The sequence below is a fragment of the Leguminivora glycinivorella genome, chromosome Z, assembly GCF_023078275.1.
Source record: "Leguminivora glycinivorella isolate SPB_JAAS2020 chromosome Z, LegGlyc_1.1, whole genome shotgun sequence".
In the NCBI taxonomy this organism is placed as follows: Eukaryota; Metazoa; Arthropoda; class Insecta; order Lepidoptera; family Tortricidae; genus Leguminivora; species Leguminivora glycinivorella.
In genome coordinates, this window is record NC_062998.1 from 44,387,294 (window position 1) to 44,412,051 (window position 24,758).

General features: G+C 37.0%; 1 protein-coding gene across 2 annotated transcripts in view; it reads right to left on the reverse strand.

Moving 5' to 3' along the window:
- LOC125241477 (homeobox protein caupolican) overlaps window positions 1–24,758 on the reverse strand; it is a 63,185-nt gene that overhangs the window by 21,529 nt on the left and 16,898 nt on the right. Inside the window, exons 2-3 of one of the 2 annotated variants that reach the window (XM_048149988.1) lie at window positions 8,629–8,955; window positions 2,129–2,238 (exon numbers count right to left, since the gene is read on the reverse strand). In XM_048149988.1, coding sequence (XP_048005945.1) covers window positions 2,129–2,238; window positions 8,629–8,955 — 437 coding nt within the window. The remainder of the gene's footprint in view (window positions 1–2,128; window positions 2,239–8,628; window positions 8,956–24,758) is intronic. The other variant, XM_048149989.1, reaches the window with a different exon arrangement.

A 24,758-nucleotide genomic window follows, 5' to 3' on the forward strand; every position in this document is an offset into this window, starting at 1 on the left:
TTGGCCACTTTCAGGCTGCGAAACAGCGCCATCTAGTTTTAAGCATAGCTGGGCACCGTTAATCAAATAGTTAACTTCGATAATCGTTAATCCGTTACTAAAAAAGTTAACTTCGTTAATCGTTAAAGCGATAAATTTCGACAAATTTAACGGAAGTTAAAGTTAATCGATAATCCGTTAGCACGTGATAAAACTTGAATTTTACTTGCATCAATAATTCATTATATTTATTGTATTATGTTACTGTTCAGTACAGCAAAGCCTCTCAAAACCTACAACTATGTTCTTATGATTTAGTGGATAATTAAAGCATAGTTAAAACAACTCTGAACTCTTCTCAACTCTTAAACTACGGTTTTTTTTACTTTTTTACAAAACAATTGTGTTTATATTTTGACGCATTTTTAGTAGTTCCTTAGAATGCTACTAAAATAAGAGCTTATTATCCAATGGAATACGTAAGATTTTCATTAGTTATTTACTTTGTTTATTCGGTAAATATTCGGCAATGCAACCGAATTATTCGGCCGAATACGAACATTGAAAAACTTGCCGAATATGCCGAATACCGAATATTTACCGAATATTCGGCCCATCTCTACGCAAAACTAATAGAATGTTTGTAAAATACTTTTAGGAATTGTGGTAAAATATAGGTAAGTGGTGCATGCTCTGATATTTGGTTAGCAGTCTTAGCAGCACGGTCTAATATAAAGGTAACAAATGACTAGCTCTCAAGAACAAACTTTCTGAAAGTAGATAAACTGAAATAGCTCCAGTTACGACCAACACAGTACAAGTGTTTATGAATCATATAAAAATCATTTGATTACCTAATGAAAAGCGGTCGATTGCGATCTAAGGAAAATAATACGTTACCAATAACAGATGTATATTGCGCATTGCACATACGGTAGGTACGCGGCAACTGGCCCAATCTGATATCTGATACAACATTCATATCTAATAAACTCATGTTTTGTTACCTTTACAATTCACCGCTATCAGCTTGCCTACACAAGCGTCCTGTCTACATCGCCTAACATATAAATACGGGCACTGATTAACTGTATCAATCGTTATAATAATGATAAAGTGCTTATTTATCGCTTCCACACGTTGCCTTGGAAATTTTGAATCCTTTGATTTTTACGTTTGAATCTAACACTGTGATTTTGGGGCAAAATCACATTGCTATAGTTAGTGATTGTAGGGACGGCCGCATCTATAATAAGTAATAAATAATAATGCCTTGCTGATTTCTTTCTCTATAGTTGCTGTGCTACTGTACAAAATGGGAAAACAACATTACGGCGATTGAACCTGGTCAAATGTAAAGTGTCGTGGTCACTTTACATTTGACCAGACTAGAAATATAGTGATGATGATTTCTTTACAGCGATCATCTTTAGCTCATTGGTAATGACAGTGACCGAGGTGAGTACCGCAACTATTTAATATTATGTATATCCATGTGAGGTGTCATTCAGTACTTATTGTCTTGGGGATGGTTAAGGTGTACAATTTGTTATTTTTTGTGTCTAGTCAGGACGGGTCAGAGCGGTTTCGCACTACGTCTGATCCGAATCTGTGCAAATCAGGTCCATCATAGCCGCAAAACTAACGTTAACGCACGTGTTTACGCACTACATCCTACATGATTCGGATCGGACGTAGGTACCACCATAATACAAGCAAATGCGATTTCGTTCTGGAGCAACCCCACGTAGTGGAATAAAGAGAGTAACACGTGGGCCGGACACGTGAAGTGACAGTAGACGGGCCGGGTCGCTTGGACGCGTCGATGCTCTCATTTGTTCCTTTTTCATAGATTTGGACGTTTATCCTGTCGATAATGCACCCGACGGCGACTTATGTCCGTATGGCGAGAGCTCAATACTGTCCGGCGACGCTCCGGTGGGAGCCCGCTCAAAAATTAATTATGCCCGGCTCCAAACTCCCCGATACTGTCACTGGGAGTTAGAAATCAGGAGAGGCCCACGAGCAACGTGCATTTTAGATCGGTACAGGTTCATAAATACTGCACAATCATGAACTCTCCCAATCGTGCCTTAACTGTCACGGATTGTGACGCTATATCGTTACCTAAATAGACAAAATAACTCACCCGTTGAAGGGGTAGCCGGCGAAAGCGGCATCGTAGGGGTGGTATACTGTCGGGTAGGGCCAACTCGCAGCGCTAGCCGCCAAGTTCTCCTTCAGTTCGATACCCGCAGCCTGCAAAAAAAATATATTCGTTTAGAATAACACCTACATCCACCTTCCTCTTCATTTTACAAAAAAAAGCTGATCTTATTTATCTAAGCCGCCGTATAAAAAGCGGTTAAAATCAAATTAAAATATTTACGTATGCTAACATTGGCGCATTAAACACAAAAACTTTAATTTAACCGGTTTAAAGTCCGAGGTGAATCTATTATAACATCGTTTCCGGTAGCGTTAGCGCGATCCATTACGGGTCCTCGCCGGATTGATTCCCTGATCGATCGCTTAAAGTCCTCGTCTTAACTATTATACGAGCTAATGGGCCCAGATACAAGATGAGAGCATCAATCATCTACGAGACAAACGCACCTTTTAGAGTTCCGTCACCGGGTTACTACTTACTTCAATTTAATAACTACCTACATATTAACTTGTAAGCTTCGGCACTTTCAGTTTAAGTCGTTGTAATTCTTGTGGCATATATAATTTTCTTATGAAGTGTTGATCTTAATTTTTTATAATGCATTTTATAATCGTTTGAAACAATCTTATACACAGATGCAGGTACACTCTTTTTTAGCAAAGTGTAAGATTACCACGATAGATAATAAATTTATTCATATTATAAAACTATTAAAATTATAATATAGTGATTATGAACACGAATAAAGTTTAATTGGTACAAGTTATCAAAGAAATTGCGTAAAAACTCTTGACAGTAACAAAAGAACTGAGGGTCCAAAAATGTATAGCGACGCATTAAAATAACTCAGGAGCGACTCTTAATGCGGTCAGCCAGGATAAATCTATCAAAAGATTTTGTTGTCCAACAACTTCATTGGTGGCCGAATCGAAAATCCGATAATAAATTTTACTCAAGTACGACAGCGTAATCCAGGCGCTCTGTCGCTCTTTGTTGCTTAGACCTTTCTGATATAATTCCAGTTTTCTGTTACTACAAATAATCGGACTAAGCCGTGACGTGACGCGATTCTGCATTCAGGATTTATTGTACGCGCCGTGTTGTGCGGCGCGACTTGGCCATTTCGTCGATTTATGATAATTTACCAATCAGGTACGAGTTTTACTTGCTTTACCTATTAAATAGTAATAACTATATGCACTTGTAATTAATTTAATAAAAATGTAATTATCTCTAAAACGTTTGCCTATAAGTAGTCTATTTTACCTAAGAGTATTTTATTGACACTTTGCTACTTTAAAAATTACTACTACATTTAAAAATTCGTTTTTTTTCTTTTGGCCTCAGAATTACATGGTTAAAATAGATAATTGTTGTTCGCCGTATTGTATTTACCATGGTGCAATAAACGATTATGGTTAAGATAGATGTAACAAGCTACATACCTCTAAAGAAAAGAACACACTATTTATCAACATAAAAAATAATAAGTGAGTTATAACCATAAAACCATTAAATTAGTACGGAAAACTTTATATTTATGAAACACAAATGTTTAATCCGTCAAATGATTCCATGGACACGCAAAGGCACGAATGATTGAATGGTAAGTTATACCTAGAATGAAAAGTTTCTACAAAACATCGATTTTTAAAATATTTTCTCCAACATTGCCTATCAATTTGTTTCACAGCGGTTTATTTACCTAATCTAATAAAAGTTTTATCAATGGTTTTTACTTACGCTTCAAGTAATTTGGATAACAGTAAAATGTATTATTGATACCTGACTTGTTCACTAATAATTATACTATGTTCAAGTCACGCTTGTTCATGACATCAGTTTAATTTTGTTAATACCTACATAAGTATACAAAAAAGAAAATAGTATAACTATAATGAGAACTTCCTTTCAGATCTTAGAAAATGTATGTTTGTTTACAGTATTCAACACCCGCCCTCACAAAGACGGCATACAACTAGGGTATGCAAACCGGTTAACCGGTTAACCGAAAAACCGGTTAACCGAGACTTTTTGGCCTCGGTTAAAAACCGGTTTTCATAGTCTCTAACCGGTTAATAACCGAAACTATATTTATTTCCCAAAATGACCAAATTAGGCATAAAAAAGGGTCAAAAGTGCATAATTCTTCAATGTTTTGTAACAATAAAGATTTATTTATTACTTTTCATTGACAACATTACGCACCTGCACTGAATTTCTTAAAGTAGTCATAGTATGATCATGATTTTGTAATCTAACTAAACGTGAAGATTAAACAATAGTCCCAAGTCCACTCAAATATACATTTTATACAGTAAAGTCCGGTTAGTATTACGACTCCGCATGCATATATCTAACGTCCAACCGCTTACAATAACCGAATAACGGAAGCACAGGTATTTGTTTGGTTTTCATATGTAATATTATGAAAGTACATCCGTTTATTACGACTCCGGTTTTAACGACCAACCGCTTTTTACGACGTAATTTAACGCAAAATCCGTCCGTCAAGTCCGGTTACAACGACGAGCGACAACGTTTTTACTAGTAAATTGAGGAAACAAAGCTATTTCCGCCCCAAGCACGGCCCCTGTCTTGCCTACAAGTAGCAAGATGAGATTGTGGCCATGTGACTTTTTGGAGCATTGATTTTAATAATTTTAACAATTGGTTCGCCTGGGGTCTAATCTTATAAGCTCTAAATAGAACCCACTTTTTATTTTTCGATTGCATATGAACTAGTTTTACTTAATAAAAAAAATCGATTGTCATATTAATTACGTAAATCGAGGTTCAAGGAATGCAACTATTTATTATTACGATATACTTCAGTAATTTGCCGGTGATGAGCAAGCACGCATACTAAAAATGACATATCTTTAAACCGAAATGAATTTCGTTTTGTACGACATCCAGTTAGTACGACGTAATATCAGCGGTCCCTTGGGCGTCGTTATAACCGGACTCTTCTGTGTATTTCAAATTATATTTTTAAAATAAAGGGAAAATGAAGATCTTGGTTTTCTTACGTCAATTTCTTGTATTACTAGTGGCTCTGAGAGCTGTAGACCTCCGCGACATGCTTAGAAAACGCAAAACTGACAAATACTTAAAGTGATTATCACAGTAAAGCTTGACAGTTTTAAGCGCCATATACACTATGGGCACTCAAGTCCTTTATGGCAACTTCTGCATTTTACAAAATTTCAAAAAATTGGATAAAAATGATCTTCATCGTGCAAGTAATACCTGCTAAGACATCATAAACAACAAAATTCTTGAAGGTAATGGTAATATTATTGCGTAGTACGGTAATTTACTAAAAATCTGCAAAACCGGTTAAAAACCGGTTAACCGGTTTTGAAGGTATAGGTTCGGTTATTAACCGGTTTTTAAAGTTAACCGGTTTTTGCAAACCCTACATACAACCATTTTATAATCCGACAACGAATTCAAGACAGTACAAAAAAAATGCCATAAAAACATAACATTAGACTACGCTTAAAGAGTAAAAAAATAATGAATCGAAACAAAATAAAAGGCGTGAAAAAAAAATGCAGAGGCAGGATCCCATTGAAGGCGAGCTAGGATCGAGCAAGTTCACACTTTCGCCACCGATGATATACGATCATATCTCCATGAATGATTGAATCATCTGTCGGGACACGTTCACGGCCCCACCTTTTAACACCTTCCTCCAAAAGTTTTACTACGCGCCATATATTACGTTCCGTGGCTACTTTTATGTTGTTATGATCATTATCATTCAAAGTCACTACCCACACAGTTTCGAGCTTCGTATCACTCCAGCGGTGGTGTTGACTTTTAAGTCCCAGGACATTTAGTTAGACCCTTGATGTTTACAGTTTAAATTGCCTTTGTTCATTCTTACGCGATGGTACTAATTAAATATAAAACATTTGTTACACCTAGTGATTAACTATAAGATTAACACTAATATACAATAAGGACATTGTTCGGGTCTAAAATGTAATGACCAAGTTTTAGTATCATGAATAATGTTGCTTGCGTTTAGGCAATAATATAGGTAAATAAAAACAGGATGTTTTGAAAACAAGTCCTAATCGGTGATAAAGGAATCGTCGAACATATAAAGTCGTTAAAGCCGAATGGAGCTTCGGAGCTTGGTACAACTTTTTATGAAATAAGGGACAAAAAGGTCATACATCATCGGATTATTTTAATTTATACGTGAGCTTTATAAGGTACACCGTACACGTCGTCCCGCGGTGGTACTTAGCGCGAGAGGACGACAGCATCTAAAAAAACTATTTTGACATCCGAACCTTATTATTTTTCCGTAATTCCTATTGTTGCAGGTGTCAAGAGAGAAATGAATGATAACCGGTAAGCTGCTGCGCTTTAGATACTAATAATCTTATAGAATTAGATGATATCTTGATCCTGAGGTATTGGGCTTCTTTAAACATAATTACTTTGACTTAATAAGATTTCGACAAAATTACAGCTTTATCGGATTATGGGACTGGTCGCGAACGCTAATACGAATCGATTTAAACTGATAGGCAATATGTAGTTAGGTATATTTTTATTGCAATTGGTACTTACTACCAGCATTTATTTAGAATCAGTGTTTTATGCTATTTTTTTATTTGTTTTACATGTATTATATGCGACATGGTAATAAAATAATAATAGTAGCTAGTTATTTAGCCAGTATAACGTACACGCACGTAACGTCCACGTGTAGCTGTAGGTGTTTTGAGCCATTTTGCCGAACCTCCACTTGTACGGTTTCGAGGTTAATCTTCCTTGTTTGAGGTAGTTCTCCGCTCATTATCCGCAGGCCGCTTAACGCGCCATGAACTAATTGCCTTTTGGTAATAGCTTTATGTGTTGTACTTCAAACTTTGTATGTAGATACACATGCCTAGCTAAGTTCCTTGAGTCCAATGCGAACAGGTTTGATATTTATCGATATGTCCATTTCATAGTCAAAATAAAAGTTATATAACTAAAATATTGAAATTTATTAGGCAGAGTAATTTTGTGGAATATACTTTCATACTTTTAGTTATTTATATGTTTAGGGGTACTCAAATGTTAACCTTGATGATGATGATATCCTCTTATCCCTCATCAGGGAATCTTTAACTGACTGTTAACCTTCGAAGTATTATTTGATTTCTTGACTCCACAGTCAAATTTATACCATAGTTTTGTGGAGCACTGTATATTTATACTATAGTTACCTTTGATAGTAATAATTAAATAAATAAATAAATAAAAATAAATAATTCTATATTAAAAACGTACATACTTACATATTTATGTTTACGCACGAGAGAGCCGTGAAACCTTTGTTTGTGTCGACAATAGATTATTATTGAATACATTTTGTTGTGATAAGTACTTGTGATAAATTAAGATCACTTATGTAAAAAAAATAAAAAACCTTGTACACGGCTTGGGTTTTGAACACCAATTAGCACAAGAATACTTTTGTCGCATAATCATCCCTGCAATTACTTAGGTATCTATTGGTTCTTTAAATTAATGTTTCCAATTAGATTTACTGCATATTCTCCTGTAGATATTGTTGTATCTAGTTCATAACTGTACCTAATAATGTATCCTTTACGGTGTCACGTCAGAAAATTAACATCTCAACGGCAAATTATATCTAAGTGAGAATAAATTCATAGTTAAGTAGGTGCCTGGCGAGTTACTCTGCATATATAATTTACGTTTTAGCGAGCTCGGCCGTACGTGCTTATGCTTACTAGCTTGAATATATGTATATAATACTATATTTTGCCCGCTGCTTCTCTCGCGTTAGAAAGAGACAAAAAGTAGTCTATGTCACTCTCCATCCCTTCAACTATCTCCCTTTAAAATATCACGTCAATTCGATGCTCCGTTTTGCCGTGAAAGACGGACAAACAAACAGACACACACACTTTCCCATTTATAATATTAGTATGGATGTTGAAGCTAAACGACTTTGCGGGTACAGCTTCCGACTGATTTTTTTAATAAAATAGTTTAATAGATAGGACTCATACCTATGGCACTGCTGCCAAAAAAAAACATGAGAGCTTAACTATCTTCTCGAGTTTTTAAGTTAAACAACTAGATCATAGTGTATTATAATAATAATCAATCAGACGGGACATTTAGGAAGTATATAATACCTAGACGTGCGTCACAGCAAAGTAGCTCCTCTTAAAGATTAATTTAAGAACATAACAAGGTCTACCAACTACTCTTATCTTTTATACTCTCTGCATCCTGGCAGAACGTAGACTATCGTACAATGAAAAACAATTTTATAAAGAGAGATAGATAGTCTTTTTGAGATATACATAATAGGCAGAACATTTTTTTTAAATTGTTACTATAGCGTTAGCATGTATTGCATTTAAGACATCAATATCGGTAATAAGTGAAATTATGTATGTCCCAAAGCACAAGATAAATGAAAAGGTACTAACGGCGTTAGTGTAGAAAGGCGGTTGGTCGGCGGCCAGCGCCGGGAAGTAGGCCGCCATGCCGGCCGCGGTGGCGGCGGCGGCGTCCGAGTAGGGCGCACTGTACATGGAGAGCGGCACGCCCGACGCCAGCCGCTGGTAGTTGAGGAACTCGTACTGGCAGGAACACACCGTCTGGCCGGTTATAGGGTCCTGGAAGATGGGCCGGCCGGTGTCGCAGCAGCGCGGCGCGGCGGGCGCGGGCGAGCCGGGCCGCGCCGCGCCGCCGCTCGCGCCGCTCATCCCCGCCGTCGCCGGCGGTGGACTGTTGGAGGCTGTCGATATGGTGCTCTGTAAGTTGTAAATTTTGAAATGCCTTTATGGCGCGTTTTCACATTCGCTGTTGCAAAAGTACACGAACAAAATACACAGTGTTAATGGAGGCCTCCTAACGCAAAGCGACAGTCGCACAGGCAGATGTAACGCTAACAAACATTTACACGGGCGTGGTATGCTGACTTGGTTACGTGCAAAATCTATTGTGACCCTGCGAACGAGCCAACTGCTGAACTGTATTGATGATAGCATAGACAATGCGATTAGCATAGCTCCCGATGATGGATAGTAAATGTGAATTAAATGTGAGTATGCAAAGGGGACGTCGGGAACTGGGCGTGCCGCTCATGTCGTCAGACGATTCTCTACCCTTTTCTGTGTTACAAAATTAGATTAGACGTGGAAGCAAAACTAATATCCTTTGAAGAATTCATATTTAATAACAATAGGCTATTATTGTTGTAATAGATTTATTCGCCGGCCTACCTGAATCGATATCGCGGTCGCAGAATAAACATCCGGCGGTTGTCGGAGCACAATGCGCCACGGCCTTTATCCAATGTGCAGACTCGTACGCGGATAAATAGCTTTCTAAATATTTGTCGTTCGAATGAAAAATGGTCCCGGCTGTCCGAGATTTTATTGTAACTTCAATGGGATTAGGAACCGAGAAATGCCACCCGACCGCTTATGATACAACGCTCTGTCAATTTATTTCAAAGAAAATCGTAATTAATACGTCTTTTGTGCCCTGTGCTGTTATGCTTCCAGAATTTATTGAAGTTTGAAAATGAATCCTGTCTATGTGAAGTTAAAATAAGTTCTGTCTAGGTGTGATTGTGTGCGTGTTGGTGATTTAATAAGTCAAAGAGCATTGTTTCTTGCGGACGTAAGCCCCGTAAAGTAAAGGCGCGGTTAACTGCGAGGTTGGACTACGCTAAGCTGGTCCATGCGCCCAGAGTATGGCTTCACTCACTCCCTAAACGCGCCATGCCACCCGCTACTTCCACCTCTATTCACTCGTCCAAACTTTTCCTGGTCTATAGATACTTCACTTTAAATACTAGTTTACTCACTCTTATCACACAGAGGCTAAAAATATTTGTTGTGTTCAGGGACTTATAGAGGTAATCCCGAAGCCGTTCAGCGACGAATCCCTGAATTACCTACATAACATGCCCTGCATTACATAGTTGCTTAATCCTTGCTCGCTAACAGTGTACATGACGGGTTCTATGGGTACAGTTTGAATGGGTCGCGTTCGACTTTGAGGCCATGACAATAGTAACCATATTGGCCTGATACGAGCTCGCGGCTGAAAACGATGCCGGTGCTTAAAAGGGTTCAATCCATTCAAACGATACGAGTATACATATCTGTCGAATGTAACGACATAATTTCTGTGATCCAGTTCACCGCGCGGTGGCCATTGTGGCTGCTGCCTATATAGTTGTATATGTATACCGTCCAGTGGCGGGGCGTGAAAATTTTCGTTGGTAAAGCCGGAGGGGTTTATGGCATCTGTTTTGTATGGACTTCTACAGATACTAGAGAATTTTAGGGAACCCGTTGGGAATCGAGTTGTATCGACGCTCCGCCACTGATACCGTACCTGTCCTACCAAATTAATTGTCGACCGATTGATGATTAAATCAACTGAATGTTTCCAGCTGAGGACACATTTCAGGAGGTATGTAGTATATACACAATTCACCTTTCTTGAGCTACATTTTTCATTAAACTTCGAAAATAAAAAGTATGAATACTTTTACCACTTCAAGGGCGATATATACCATGACTGACAAAGCCCATACAAAAAAGTGTACCCCTGAAATGTTCGGGCCTATTAGGCAAAAACCTAGATGGCGCTGTTTCGCAGCCTGGAAGTGGTAAAAATCATATTTTCCCCAAATATTTTTGCGTGTTTTTATTTTTATATGAACAAATGACATATTTCTTTATTTTAATATGATATCACGATTATCACGTCAATACACATTTTGAAAAAAAATATATTGTAGGTTTCATCAGTGTAGTTATGATAGTATTTCATAGGTGGCGCTAAAAAATTGAGGTATGATTCTTAGTATGAAGATTGTAAACCCTATAACTATCATCCTTGCTTTTATTTTTATTTCTAAAAAAAGTTGTAATGTTAATGTGTAAGTAGGTATAAATTGGGTACAGAATACAGAACATTGAAGTAGGTAAATTTGGATATCAATCATATTACAGAAAATATTCCTAATCAAAATAACCAAATTAGACCAATATATATAGAGCATTTTTTTCTTCTTTGTTGGTTAATATAGGCCCCGCATAGATCACAAAAGTATTATGTAAATTGAAGGTTCAGCAAATATGGTTGCTCCTCAACGTTACGATTGGCCACTTTTCCTCGATAACCTATGTGAACTTGTATTCTTTGCGGCGACATTATCTAACCGCGATTAATTAGTGTAAGTATTTAAATTAAAGGAAGCGGTCGTATGCCGCGCGCTGGCTTAAGTATTGGTTGCGCACTTATAGGTGCTTATTAGATAAAGAACACAAAAAAGTTGTCATCATATCCTTTTCAAATATCGGACGGTTGGAGGATTAAAGTGCCGCTGCACCTTATCTTCAGCAGACATCTTTTAAAAAACAAACACGAGAAGTATTCTCTTTTTGTCGTATTTTTTATCGTAACCCGCAGGATGTGTTAGAGTCGTTAAGCCCTTTTAAGTGTTAAACCATGTAACTGAATATTTGAGAGTATAAGGGACCGATCTATTTGTTAAATAACTTAAAAAAATGTTAATCTAAAAGAAATCGGACCCAATGACATGAATTTCGTTAAAGACATCAGTCGGGCAAAAAATATCGATGACACGTTTGTCGCTCGACTAACCGTGGCGGTGGAGCGGTCCCCAGGTACCCGGCCTGCCCGCTGCTCTCCATAACATCTCATTAAAATATTTATACAATTTCTACATTAACGCATAACCGATGTTCCAAAAAGGATGTTAAGAGCACGTTCATTTTGTAAATATATTGTAAATCCTCACTGTATCTTATACATAATTTAAAGGAGTTCAGAGCAGTTCCCGAATACTTTGTACATAGCCACGTCAGCAAATTTTAATTGATCCTATTTTGTTACCAACATTTAGTAATATATAAGTCGACTTTCGTAAGATATATACAGGATAATTGTTATAATTAAGAAAACAAACATACATACTAGAGAACCTTAATGACGAAATAAAACTTACTAAAATCTTAATTCATCAAAAAAATCTTGGTAACAAAATAGGAATAATAAAAAGAAATATAACTTTTTCCTTAATTTTTATACAAACTTTTCGAGAACTGCTGTTCAACAGATTACAACCTCGAGTAGGTACAGTCAACTGCAAAAATACGTATCGATTTTATCCGCTCAAAAATATGTACCGAGACCTTATTCCGCCGACATAAAGTGCTATGGGACATATTTTTGATAAGTTGTACGCACCCATATTTTTACACTTGACTGTACCTAATAAATTACGCACTTAATTGGTAGACTGCTAAAGTTCCGATGTACTTTATGCACTTACAACTCTGGACGAAGTACGACGATTGTTATGCCAGAATACAGTAGTCACAGTCTACACATTAATTATTACTTAGGTAGGTATTATTCTAGTATCTAACACAAGCTCACATAACAGAAGTGTCAGAAAGACCGTATTCAGCCTAATCCGCTCATAGTCGGTTAATGAAAAAGCATGACAATTTGATAGAGCTGGTGATAAGCGTACGTCACGGCGGGTGCACTCGGCTCGAGAAAACCGCGCGATTATACCGTCCCGATTTTTTCCATCAAACTGATTTATTACCGTCCCGATTTTTATATATTTGTATAACAACTGTTTCAGCGTACGCTAGTTAATTATTTATTAGGTACATATTTGTAATTGTTACATCTGTGTTACGCTTTCTTGAGACACACAATTAGACCTGTGTTCAGCCTCTGAAGTTCCGTTATTTTATTAATAATACGGATTCCTTAACACAAGGAATGCGCAAGATAACAATTTAGGTACATGCGGCTTTAGTTGAGTTCTGGCTGTCTGGTTCGTGGACGTATCGACATAAATACTTCTTTGTTACTCAGTAAAATAAAGCTTATAGCGCTATTATGTATAATAAATGGAACAAATCAGTTTAACTTAGCTTATATGAATACTCGGATAATAATTATATGTGCGTTGATTAACTTCAAACTCGAGCAAATCCATTCTGCTTTAGGGTTTATTATGAATTTAAAGTTGAGCGACACATGTGTCATTTTCCATTGCACACACATGCGTGTCAGTGTCCCCTGAGTTGTGTTACATACATTGGTTAGAAACCTTTTTTCATCGGTTAAAGCTTACCTTGTACATGTCTTGTATGAAAATATAATTGTCACTTTATTCACAATTTAGGTAGTAATATTAATATATATCCTGCCACTAATTGTTCTCTGCCTCAAAAAAAATGTTTTCAGTATACTACTGTTACTGTTACAGTTTAGGGCTACCACACATTGAACATTTTAGTTCCCCATACATTTTAGTTTTGAAATGACGAATCATTGTGTATTAAAGTACCTAGACATGACATCTCATTCTGTTGTAAATATTTGTTTTAGTGCATGATGCATGATAATTTATATTATCAATGATTCACAAAACTTTCGTATGCCCTCGGGTACGACATAGTGAAACAAGAATATATACCTGTAACCATCATATACACCTATGTTTGACGAATAAAGAATTTGTATTTGTAATATTTGATAGAACATTCAACAAGCTATATATATTTTATGCATAATTTTCGGGTTTTAGGAGTTTTAAACATTGATTTAACGACTTGTACCACTAACACAGAAATCATTAAACGATATTATTAATAACAAATATCCACATAAATAGCTTTAAATACCTTAATGCATTGTCTCACACAGCTAACACTCAAAATACGGAATAAAAAGATTATGTATGATCTTGATCATGCTACCTAAGTTTAGTACATATTTATACATATAAGAAAATGTAATAGTAATGAGTAGTAAAGAATTTCTAAACATAAACCAAAATTCTCAATGTGTGGTAGCGACCCCTGTTACGAAATGTTAATGTTACGAAAAATTAAAAAAAAATTACAATGTTTTTTTAATGGCAGAAAACAATTTAAGGAGGTGATAAAATAAGCAATACCCTAGTAAATTAAGAGGTTACTCCACAGCGCAGGTACAGCAGAAAGAACCTGATCTGAGTGGGTAAATAAAAGTTAAAAGTTAAAACTCGTTTTTTGCGCCTTAAAACGTAAAACCGTTTCAATTATCAGCTATACAATTATTGAGTGATTTGATATATATTATGCATGTATGTATGTAGGTACTATGTATGTTAAATTGCTCTGGAGGCTACACATGGCCCACATCGGTGAAAATTGAAAAAATCTAAATACGCATAAATTACAAACGTCGTTCGGAAGATTATATCCGATGCCGGGAGAAAACGAGCTTAACGAAAACATGCCAATGAAAGGCACAAGACACTTGTTAAAGAGATTTAATTTTAATGTCAAACGGGGCAACGAACAAAACGAACATAAAAATAAGAATGTAGAACAGTTTTACGAGGTTTCCGCAACCATTGATAGTCGTATGTGTAGACGCAGTGACAATCTGTCATGTGGTGGTGGCATTAGCGAGTGCCGTGTGAGCCGTCCTTAATTGCGCACTGACGTGCCCGGCCCCGTTTGCGTGTATAGGAAAACACTAATTAATTAACTAAGCATTCGTTTTTTCCTAATGTGTTTCCGAAGATCTTAGATAAGTGCAGTCGGAGCAGCCGCGCGTGATTCTTCTATGTCCGACATGTGACTTTCGCGAGAGATAATCCTGCCGAGTATTCTCTTAATGAAGTGTCAGTCAACTCTCGCTGTGAGCCGTTAAGCCCGTGCATGCACCTTTCCTCGTGTAAACGAGATCGATTGTTTTCCATCAAAACTTATTTACATAAAATTGTGACTTTAATTGGACAATTACATGGTGGATCGCAAGTGTCTATTTCGACCGCATCCTGTCGAGATATCCGCGCCGATAACGCCGGAATTGGCCCACCCTCGAAATGCATAATGCCTTTAAAGAAATTCACACCTTCCCTAATGAAGGTAGAATTAGGGAAGAATAAATATTGAAAGCGAACCGCCAGCCGTATTCTAATGCCCGCGAAGCAGTAATGTGAAGATAAATACGTAATAATGGTGTATAATGATAATGAATGCATATTAATATTACAAAAGTTGTCCGCTGGCCTCGTTCACGGCCACCGCTGGATCTACAGGAGGTAGCCAAAAACATTTATTTAGTTTTGTTGATGTTCTGTTTACGTTAAAATTTTACTCATTGTTGCGATCCAAAGCAAATGGTTTTTGTAAGACTGAAATTTACTGTAGGTGTACAATCACACGTTGACTTTTCATTTGGACTTAAAACATTTGCCTATAAGTAGGAGGTTTGAACTGTCTTATTAACTGACATGCCTAATAAGAATTAAACTGGTTAACATTGTTGAACTTCTAATAAGACAGTACAGTTGTACTCTTTTACGATAAGTTTTACAAACACTGGTGCATTAATTATAAAATTAATGATTTTAAGATATTATTATATATTGGCTATTGTACTTATTAATACTGATGGGCAAATCGACTAGTTAACTGTCTTTCAGGGTTCTTTATCTAAATATATAAAAGAAGAAGCTGACTGACTGACTGACTGACTGACTGACATATCAACGCACAGCCGAAACCGCTGGTCCTAGAGATTTCAAATTTGGCACAAAGGTTCCTTATATAGTGTAGAGGAGCACTAAGAAAGGATTTTCCAAAATTCACCTCCTAAGGGGGTCAAATGGGGGTTCAAAGTTTGTATGGGGAAACAAGATTAGTTTGACTATTTTATTCGAAACTTCACAGGAAGATTCCTTAAGACATATGACTGAATACGTGTTTCAGGTTTTTTGAAAATTTAACCCCTAAAAGGGTGAAAAGGGGGTGATAAAGTAAAAAAAATCAATATGGGTATCGTTTTTATGGTTTATCGGGTCGCTGATCACGATAAATACAACGTTTTTAAAATCTAACGAGGCGGAAGTGAAATACCTTCTCCCCTGTTGTGGTGCAATGGGGTTTAAATATATAAAAGAAGATATTGACTGACTGATTGACATATCAACACAGCCGAAACCGCTGGTCCTAGAGATATCAAATTTGGCATATAGGTTCCTTATATGGCGTAGAGGAGAACTAAGAAAGGATTTTTCAAAATTTTCCTCTTAAAAGGGTGAAATGGGGGTTCAAAGTTTGTATGGGGAAACAAGATTAGTTTGACTATTTTATTCGAAACTTCACAGGAGGATTCCTAAAGACATATGACTAAATACATGTTTCAGATTTTTTGAAAATTTGACCCCTAAAGGGGTGCAAAGGGGGTAAAGTCAAAAACACAATAAGGGTATCGTTTTTATGGTTTATCGGGTCGCTGATCACGATAAATACAACGATTTTAAAATCTAATGAGGTGGAAAAGAAATTTTCTCCCCTGTTGTTGTACAATGGGGTTAAAATATCCAAAATAGCCATAAGTATAGCTTTAGTTTTTATCTTTACTTCTGGTTCAAGAGATTTCAAATTGACACGGAAGTTCCTTAGAGGAGCACTAAGAAAGGATTTTTCAAAGTTCACCTCCTAGCATGATAATTTTACAGGGGCAAGGACAGGGACAGCGACAGGGTTAGGGATAGGGATAGGGATAGGGATAGTGATAGGGATAGGGGTAGAAATAGGGATAAAAATAGGGGACGGGGACGGGGATAGGGGAGGGACGGGGACAGGGACGGGGACGGGGACAAAGATAGAGATAGGGACGAGGATAAGAATAGGGATTGGGGTCGGAATAATCGGTCGGCAATCGATAGATATATAGGCAGTGTAAAATGCAGGTGGCTCAGTGGGAAGGGATTAGTAAGTAGGCATCGGCGAGTATCCTGCATCCGTAATAACTATTACATTCAATGTGCTGTAAGAAGATCGTTGTTTGCTTGCCTTTTATATGTTTACGTTTGCAATATAAGCAAAATGGAAAAAATTGTAAGCGATAATGCAAGGAAGTACTTTTTACCCTACCGACCATAGCGTCGAGATACTGGCTATGTGGGTTGTATGAAGTTTCCCCAGTATAAATATTTATATAGGTAAAATTCATACATATTCGTACCTACTACCTACGCTGTGGTCGCTGTGTAACAATTCTACAATCATTGCAAGAATTTCTTTAAAAACGATAGTAATATGTGTAAGGTACAGTCAGCCAAAACCGGACAGTACAGCAAATAGATCAGTTACAATGGCCCCCCAGTCGAAAATTGCCCCGCTTTACCTGAATCGAAATAATCGCGGACAGATGTACCTACAAAGAAACCTACGGATCCAAATGAAAATCTTATTTTTTGTAAACGTTTCAATAAGAATATTTTTATTACGCGGGCGAAGCCGCGGGTAAAAGCTAGTTATGTTATACACGGAGTCCTTGTATCTGTTCTTTTGTCTAGTCTAGGCCCTAATAAATGCTGATATTTTGCGTAGTATGCACCAGGTGATTGGCTTGACCTTTGACCTTTTTCGATGCTTAAAATTAAATAGCTCGATGCCAAGTATAGCTATAAGTAATGGGATACCTATCTTACTTAACACTTTCGAAACCGGGCTCTACGCGGCGCTACGACATTTTCGCTACATACGGGGAAACCCCGAAAGTGTTAAAGAGGAGTTACTTCTGTTAAGTTTTCAAATTATTTACATTTCAATGTTTCATCCAAATTATTCTTGTTTACATTACTTACCTACTAGTTTTAAGGAAGAGCGGTACCCCTTACCACAGGTATTTGTTTACTTAAAAAGGGGTATCCACAACTAAAATTATGTATGTAATTCTTAAAATGAATAAAGATTTTTTTTTATGTTTTAATCTAGATATAACCTACTAACGGTAATTTCCTGTACTGATTAGAATATTCCTATAAGTACCATAATTAATTGTTGTTAAGAGGATACGGTAGCGAAAATGCTAAATTGGAAAGGAGCCCACCTTTCAACTTGGGAATTTTAGTTAAATATACAAGTGTTATTAACTAGATTTATCGAAAAAAAATTGTCCATTAAGAACAACTCAGTCAAAAGATATTTCAAAAAAATCTTTAAAATCGAGGTTCCGCTCTCGACTCTTTCCTCCTTCAAAACTTAATCAATCGGAACGAAATTTAAGAATCTGAATAACAATGAAATAATTTATGTCGGACCGTTTAGCTTTTTTGGTTAATTGTTACCAATCTTGAGTATCACACCTTTTTTTGCGCCACAATGAAAAAGGCCGTTTTTGGAAATTTTTGATTGGCTCTAGAATCTTTAAAAAGCAGAATATAAAAAAAATCAAAACGGTCCGACACAGATAAAAATAATAAGAATCTGTGTTGAAAAAATCATTGCTCTATCTTCAAAAACCAGGGAGGAAATAGTCGAGAGCGTTTGTATGGAGAATTGACCCCTACCGTATCGTCTTAAGATCCGCTTACATATTTCCTTTCCATACAAAGATATTCAAATAAAGAAACACTCTGTATTCCGTCTACGTTGTAAAGTGCGAGTGAAACAGAAAAGGTATAAAACGTGTCGGCTATTCATAATAGACCTTATCGGTCGGTGATCTGTTAGCAACGTGGGTAAAATACACTTGAATTGTTTTTTATATCGTATTCTTAATTTAATTATAGTTACTTCTTTAATATGATACTAAACTAGGGGTTCGGTTTAGTTTAGATCGATGATTTTAACTGTAAATATTATGCTAAGATTAAACTAAGTTCAATAATATAGGATTTTGTGATTTTTGTGTCGTCATATAAATCGTCTATTTCAGATTTTTTGAGGTGCCTAAAGGCATAATTTTGTATGAACTTAGTAAGTAGATAACAAACCCCTACACAAATATTCAAAGATGACTTAATTTACTCTTCTCTTATAAAGTCGGTTGGTTAAGACTTAGGTGGCTATGTGCAAGTAAATAAATGAAATTGACGTTTACATTATTTAATAAATCTTTTTTTATATATCATTATTATATTTGCAGGCTTCTCTGAGGCAGTCACAGAACTTCTAAAGTAGCTAATTTAGGACTTAATGTATTACCTACATATCTGCAAAGTTGTGTACGGAATGTTTACAGGTTATAAGATATAAGTCAAAATTACAAATGCACACAAGTACACCTGGGACATTCTCAGTCATATTATTGCGAATAAACTGTTATACAAATTGCCCGGGGCTAATTTCTAGTCAGCGAATGCGTTAAACCGGCTTATTATCGTCATATTCTATTCGTTCGTTTTTTCGTATTGTCATGTTCGCTGTAGGTCACTATGCGCTATTTGCATTAAATAAACGCTTCAATAACATTCTGGTATGAATAAGATGTGTCATAATAAGAATAATTGATTGAAAAAACCTTTATGTTACATTTATGCGTTTACTTAAATTACGTGCTGTGTGCGAACGGTTGCAAATGCAATTCTTTCAATGCAAATGTAATTACTTCAGGTGGGCGATTTTTGAATCTCACATACGGGATTTTGTCACTAAAATACCGGTTGAAAACGGTGACTTGCTTATTATTTTCAGTGACAATTTTCTGAATTCGAACGCGTGGACTCAAAAATCGACCCGCAGGTGTTCATCCAAAGTTCTTATTCACATTGCAAAGTTTGAAATGGCAGCATTGGTGGCTGGTTTTCAAGTTGATAAATAATCGACGGTTATTGGGTACGTGTTTTATGACTTTTATGGCGCTGTCGATATATTTCACATCGCCCCAAATATTAATATGCACTTGAAATGGCGATCGGAGTTGGATTTTCAACACGTGCTTTCCGCCTCGCTCCGTCGTCGCCTTATTACAGTGTTTCATTCAAACAACTCATTCATAAAATTGCAACTCTTTTGCGAGCAACCGGAGCTCGCCGCGCTCCATCGCCCACACAAATACGGCCTTTTACCACCACCTTTTAATTTTTATCGCATTCGAAAATTATATGTATAATTTATCTCGACGGCGTCGACCCGATTTGTGCCTCTTCAATCATTCTCAGCGTCGTGATTTCACTAATGAAGTTGTTGCGGATTGTTTTGTGATATTTACGACCTTTGCTAAGGAACAAACATGTGCTAGCTATTGCTTTCTAATAATAACTGGCACTTTATAGTGCTTAATACCCCTTCGGGCGATCCAAACACGCCGACACCCATAAACACCGAAATAGACTGGTGTTCATAATCACGACGTGAACTATATTTGCAAGTAAAGTTTTATCGGTTTTTATTCTTACGCTATTTGATATCGGACATAGGATATCAGAGTCATACACTTGTGGCAGCAGGCAGGTCTGTCGTAACTAAGTACCCCGTCCCGTCTCTCGTACCTACACTCGGCTAACCTCAGACAATATGAGAATTAGAATGTCAAATTTAATGTATGCTGTTTCTTCTCAGTAGGCAAAGTAACTACAGTAAGACAGTCAGCGTCGAACAAATCTATTCATGTTGGGTGTACCTAATTAGTCGTAAAATACATATATATATGGACTTTTGCATCTTACTGAACACCTTTTTAGTATCTATAGCAATAATATTTTATGCTATAGGTACTTTTATACATCAGAAATAAATAAATGCACTTACTTGGACTCGAATGCAGGACTATTCGGTTCATACGAGTCACTAAACTCACTACCGACTAAGCCAAACGCCAGACGAAAAAAAAGTAATTCATTACAGTAAAATTAACTCGAAGAGTGTTCATAAATTAGAACAATACACTCTAGTCGTAAATACGATTTTCTTTATGCACTAAACCGCATCTTTTATTACCCTGCACATAACACAAATATATACATGTACGATTGCATGCATTGATGTACAAAATAATCGTACTTTATAGTACATATTTGTTTAGGTAGTATGAAGTTTATTTTATTGGCAAGTAATGCTGGATGGTTACATGCCAGCTGAAGGTTCGCCTACTTGCGCGGCGGAGTGCTTGTATCGCACCAGCTCTTCATATTAATCAGGCGGCTGCGAGTCCTTTATCACTGCTCAAGTGCTTGCGTTTATCAATTATTTATGAAATGCGAAATAAAATTTTCCGTGTCGTAGCGAGTATTGAAATTTGAATTATCGGTTATTACGTGTGCCATTAAATCGGTGGCGATTCAAAACATCCCGTTCCCGGCCAGCCTTTATTGCCAGCCTGTCGCTCCTTAATCGATGACTGTGTTACGGAAATAACCCGTGTTACCACCTTTGCATTTTATGCTTGCCCCGCATTATTGACCATGGACCTTGCGGATCGTATACTGAACGTGTTTGTTTAAAATTGTTTTTAGGATTTCAGTTATCAATTTATCATTAACTATTTCAAATAATAAATAAACTGTAATTGAGTCGGATATACTTAATCTATTTCTTTCATGAGTAGTTGACCGCAAGTTAAAATTGACAATGAAGTTTACTAATTACGATCATCAAATTAATAAGCGTATCTCTTCCGACGAATGATTAATATTAATATGCATGTCCGCACTACATGTAATCGAAAACAATTATAGGTAAAAAGCATGTTTTATGGATATTAAACGCATTCTGAACAATAAAAAGATGTAGGAATCTACTTATTCTATACAGGAAGATACGAATCATGTGTACGTAAGAGTAGTATCTAAGTAGGTTCCTACTTGAGCAATAAAATTAGACATTCATTTAATGAGACCGTTAAAGTAATTGAATAAAGTAGCAACAGCGGCTGATCCATATAAGCCGATTCCCACCGGCTTGCCTAAAATAGGTTACTAGTAAAGTACCTAATATAAAAGTAGGTTTCTTTTTGCTCAGAGTTGTCTAGCAGAAATTTTCACCAGCCGCCACTGTTAAAGGTAAGTTACTTTACGAGTAGACCGTATAGGTAGGTACAATAGGTACCTGCATATTTAAGACTAAGGGCCAGTTGCATCAACCACATTTGACAGACACATCATCGTCACGCAGCAGATGTCTATGGAACTTCCCATACAATAAAATTTAACGAGCGCTTTAACGGAGACAGACGGTTTGGTGCAACCGGCCCTTAAACTGTGTATCTGCCAAATATTCGTTTAAAACCTAATGTCATCGTATCTGTCGGTTAAGTAACTATTTCACCTGATGGAGGTGTATATTTTTGGAGGAATTTACCGGATATTGTTGATATGTGTAAATGGCGCGCGACACACGGACGCGGAAAATGTAGGCACAGTTCGAATTAGGATATACAGAATTCACAATATTCACATTTCTTCTTTGTTTCTTAGAAACACGATTAGTTAAACTGATAACTAATAAAGACACACGCAGCTGTTGCAATATTCATTAATGAAGCGTAGCTGGTTCTGGAAACCCATCATGGTTTTTCAGCATTTATATATTCATGATGAAACAATTACACTTGAATAGGAAAAAAAAGCGAAGGATTATTTTGAACATAATATAGGTTCATTAGGCGTATATTGACCGGGATTAGATATAGACCGTGATTACCTTTTTGATTTTTGTGGAGCTTCGGAAGCTATTTCGACGCAGTTACTTGCATTATGATCACGGAGTTTTCCGTGATTCTTATTGTGGTAGGTATATACAGGGTTACTTTTTAGTCAGTTAACAAACTTCGTATAAATGATCGCTAAGGTAAATGAAATATACGTTTTGTTTTATTTTTATCCCATCTCAAATAAAAAAAAAGAAAATTGCACCCAAATTATTCCACAAAAACAGTAGAAAACTTGGTCACCCTAGTTACTGACGGCAGCGGCGGAGGCGAGGAGTGAGCGGGGCACTCGCGCGCGGCCAGTGGCAGCGCTTGCGCAGGGGTGGGGAGAGGCGGGTATAGCGGCGTAGGGTTCAAAGATGGCAGCTTTTGTTCTTAGCCGCGCCGGTTTTACAGCGATTACAAATTTTCCTTCATACTTTCACGGGCTTAGGACCGTCAAAGCCCATGTCGATAGTCAATAAAAAACATTTAACATTTTAAGACAAATTAATTCACAGAAGAAGTCGATAAAGTGAAAAACGACATGTGCTTAGGCAAATTGGAATCAGCTAAGTATTTACAATAATCGTTTGATTTAGGTACTTACAAATGGAGTCCATTTCTCCTCACTTAACTCACTTACACTAATTAAATTGTTTGCAGACATGACATGGGAGACGAGCATTAGGCAAACCGGTATTTCTTAACACAGGCAGTATCTCTGCCTCGTACAACCTACGAGCCGCTCGCAGATTGTTATTAGCCCTGGCGTACACTCTCACCATTTCATAAAACTCGCGGTTTGAGTACATCGTTTCGCGTTAGCTCACTGGCGTGCGAGGAAAACATAAAACGTATCCGTAAGAGAGCGCGGCGTGAGACTGAGGGGCGGTGTTTCTTTTGTAAAGCGGCGAGCGGCGCGCGCGCTCCCCCGCCCCCGCCGCGCGCACACCCCCGTCATACCCAATCATGCGCCGGCCGCCGCTGAACTCAAATGAACCCAAAATCAGCTGTGTGTAGGGTGTCCGTAATTTGTAAAAATTATGAGGAATCAAAATAAAAAAATAATAAATCTTAAAAATAATGTTTTTTTATTGAAATGGGTTCTATTAACGATACTGAATTCAGGGTTTTTTTTTGTAAGGTGACTAAAAAATAACCCTGTATAATATAATAAATAATTCCGTTAATCACGGTCCTATACCCCGGTCAATATAAGTCTAATCAAATCAAACTAACCGGAATCATTAAAAACTCTTATAACATGGGTTCTTATAGTAGGATAGCTCAAGAGAGTTTTTAGCAGTTACTCGAGCGCGCCAGATTAAGATATGAGGGATACCTTTCACACTGTAGAATTACCTCCACTATATACATGTGAGCCTTTTGTGGTGGGGGAGGGAGGGTTCGGCTAACTGAAATCGTCAGATTATTGTCTCCCCTTATTCCCGTTATTATTTTCTTTGACATAAACATTTGACTACTATAATTAATACACAATTTCCCATTATTGATTTGTAACTTCTTGACCCTTGAGTCAGAATCGAATAGCCGCCTTCCGCACCAGTGAAAGCAAAAACAATGACTCCCAAACACGCTCGAGGTACCTGCTACAAAATTAGCATCCAGGGCTCCCCCTACCATTACAATTTAAGGCCGAAGTAACAAAATGAGACATAGTCGATATTTATTAAAATAGACCCGAGAAGGTTTTTACGACGTAACGTACGTAGTTATGTATAAATAATATTGCACATAGCACCTATGTGTTCTAAGACAGTAAGCAAGCACCAAAAGTTTGTTTTTTTAAGCTTTAAATTGCCAAGTAACAGGCAATTAGCTGGTTTTCAACTGATAAAAATGGCTGCGATTCCCTTTGAACCTAGATGTCGAACTAAATTACTCACAGAGGATACAACATCCGATTGAGATCCCAAGAATTAGTTAGCCCATTGACGAATGACACCGAATTTCTAACTAATTATAATAAGAGTTAGGGCTTATTTAAAATGTGTATGAATAAAATGCTAAAAAATGCTAATGCTATGTTAAAATACCAACATCGCATTGTGTAGAAATGTTTTCCATAATGTCAATGTTTAATGAGGAAAATGAGGACTACGTTCGT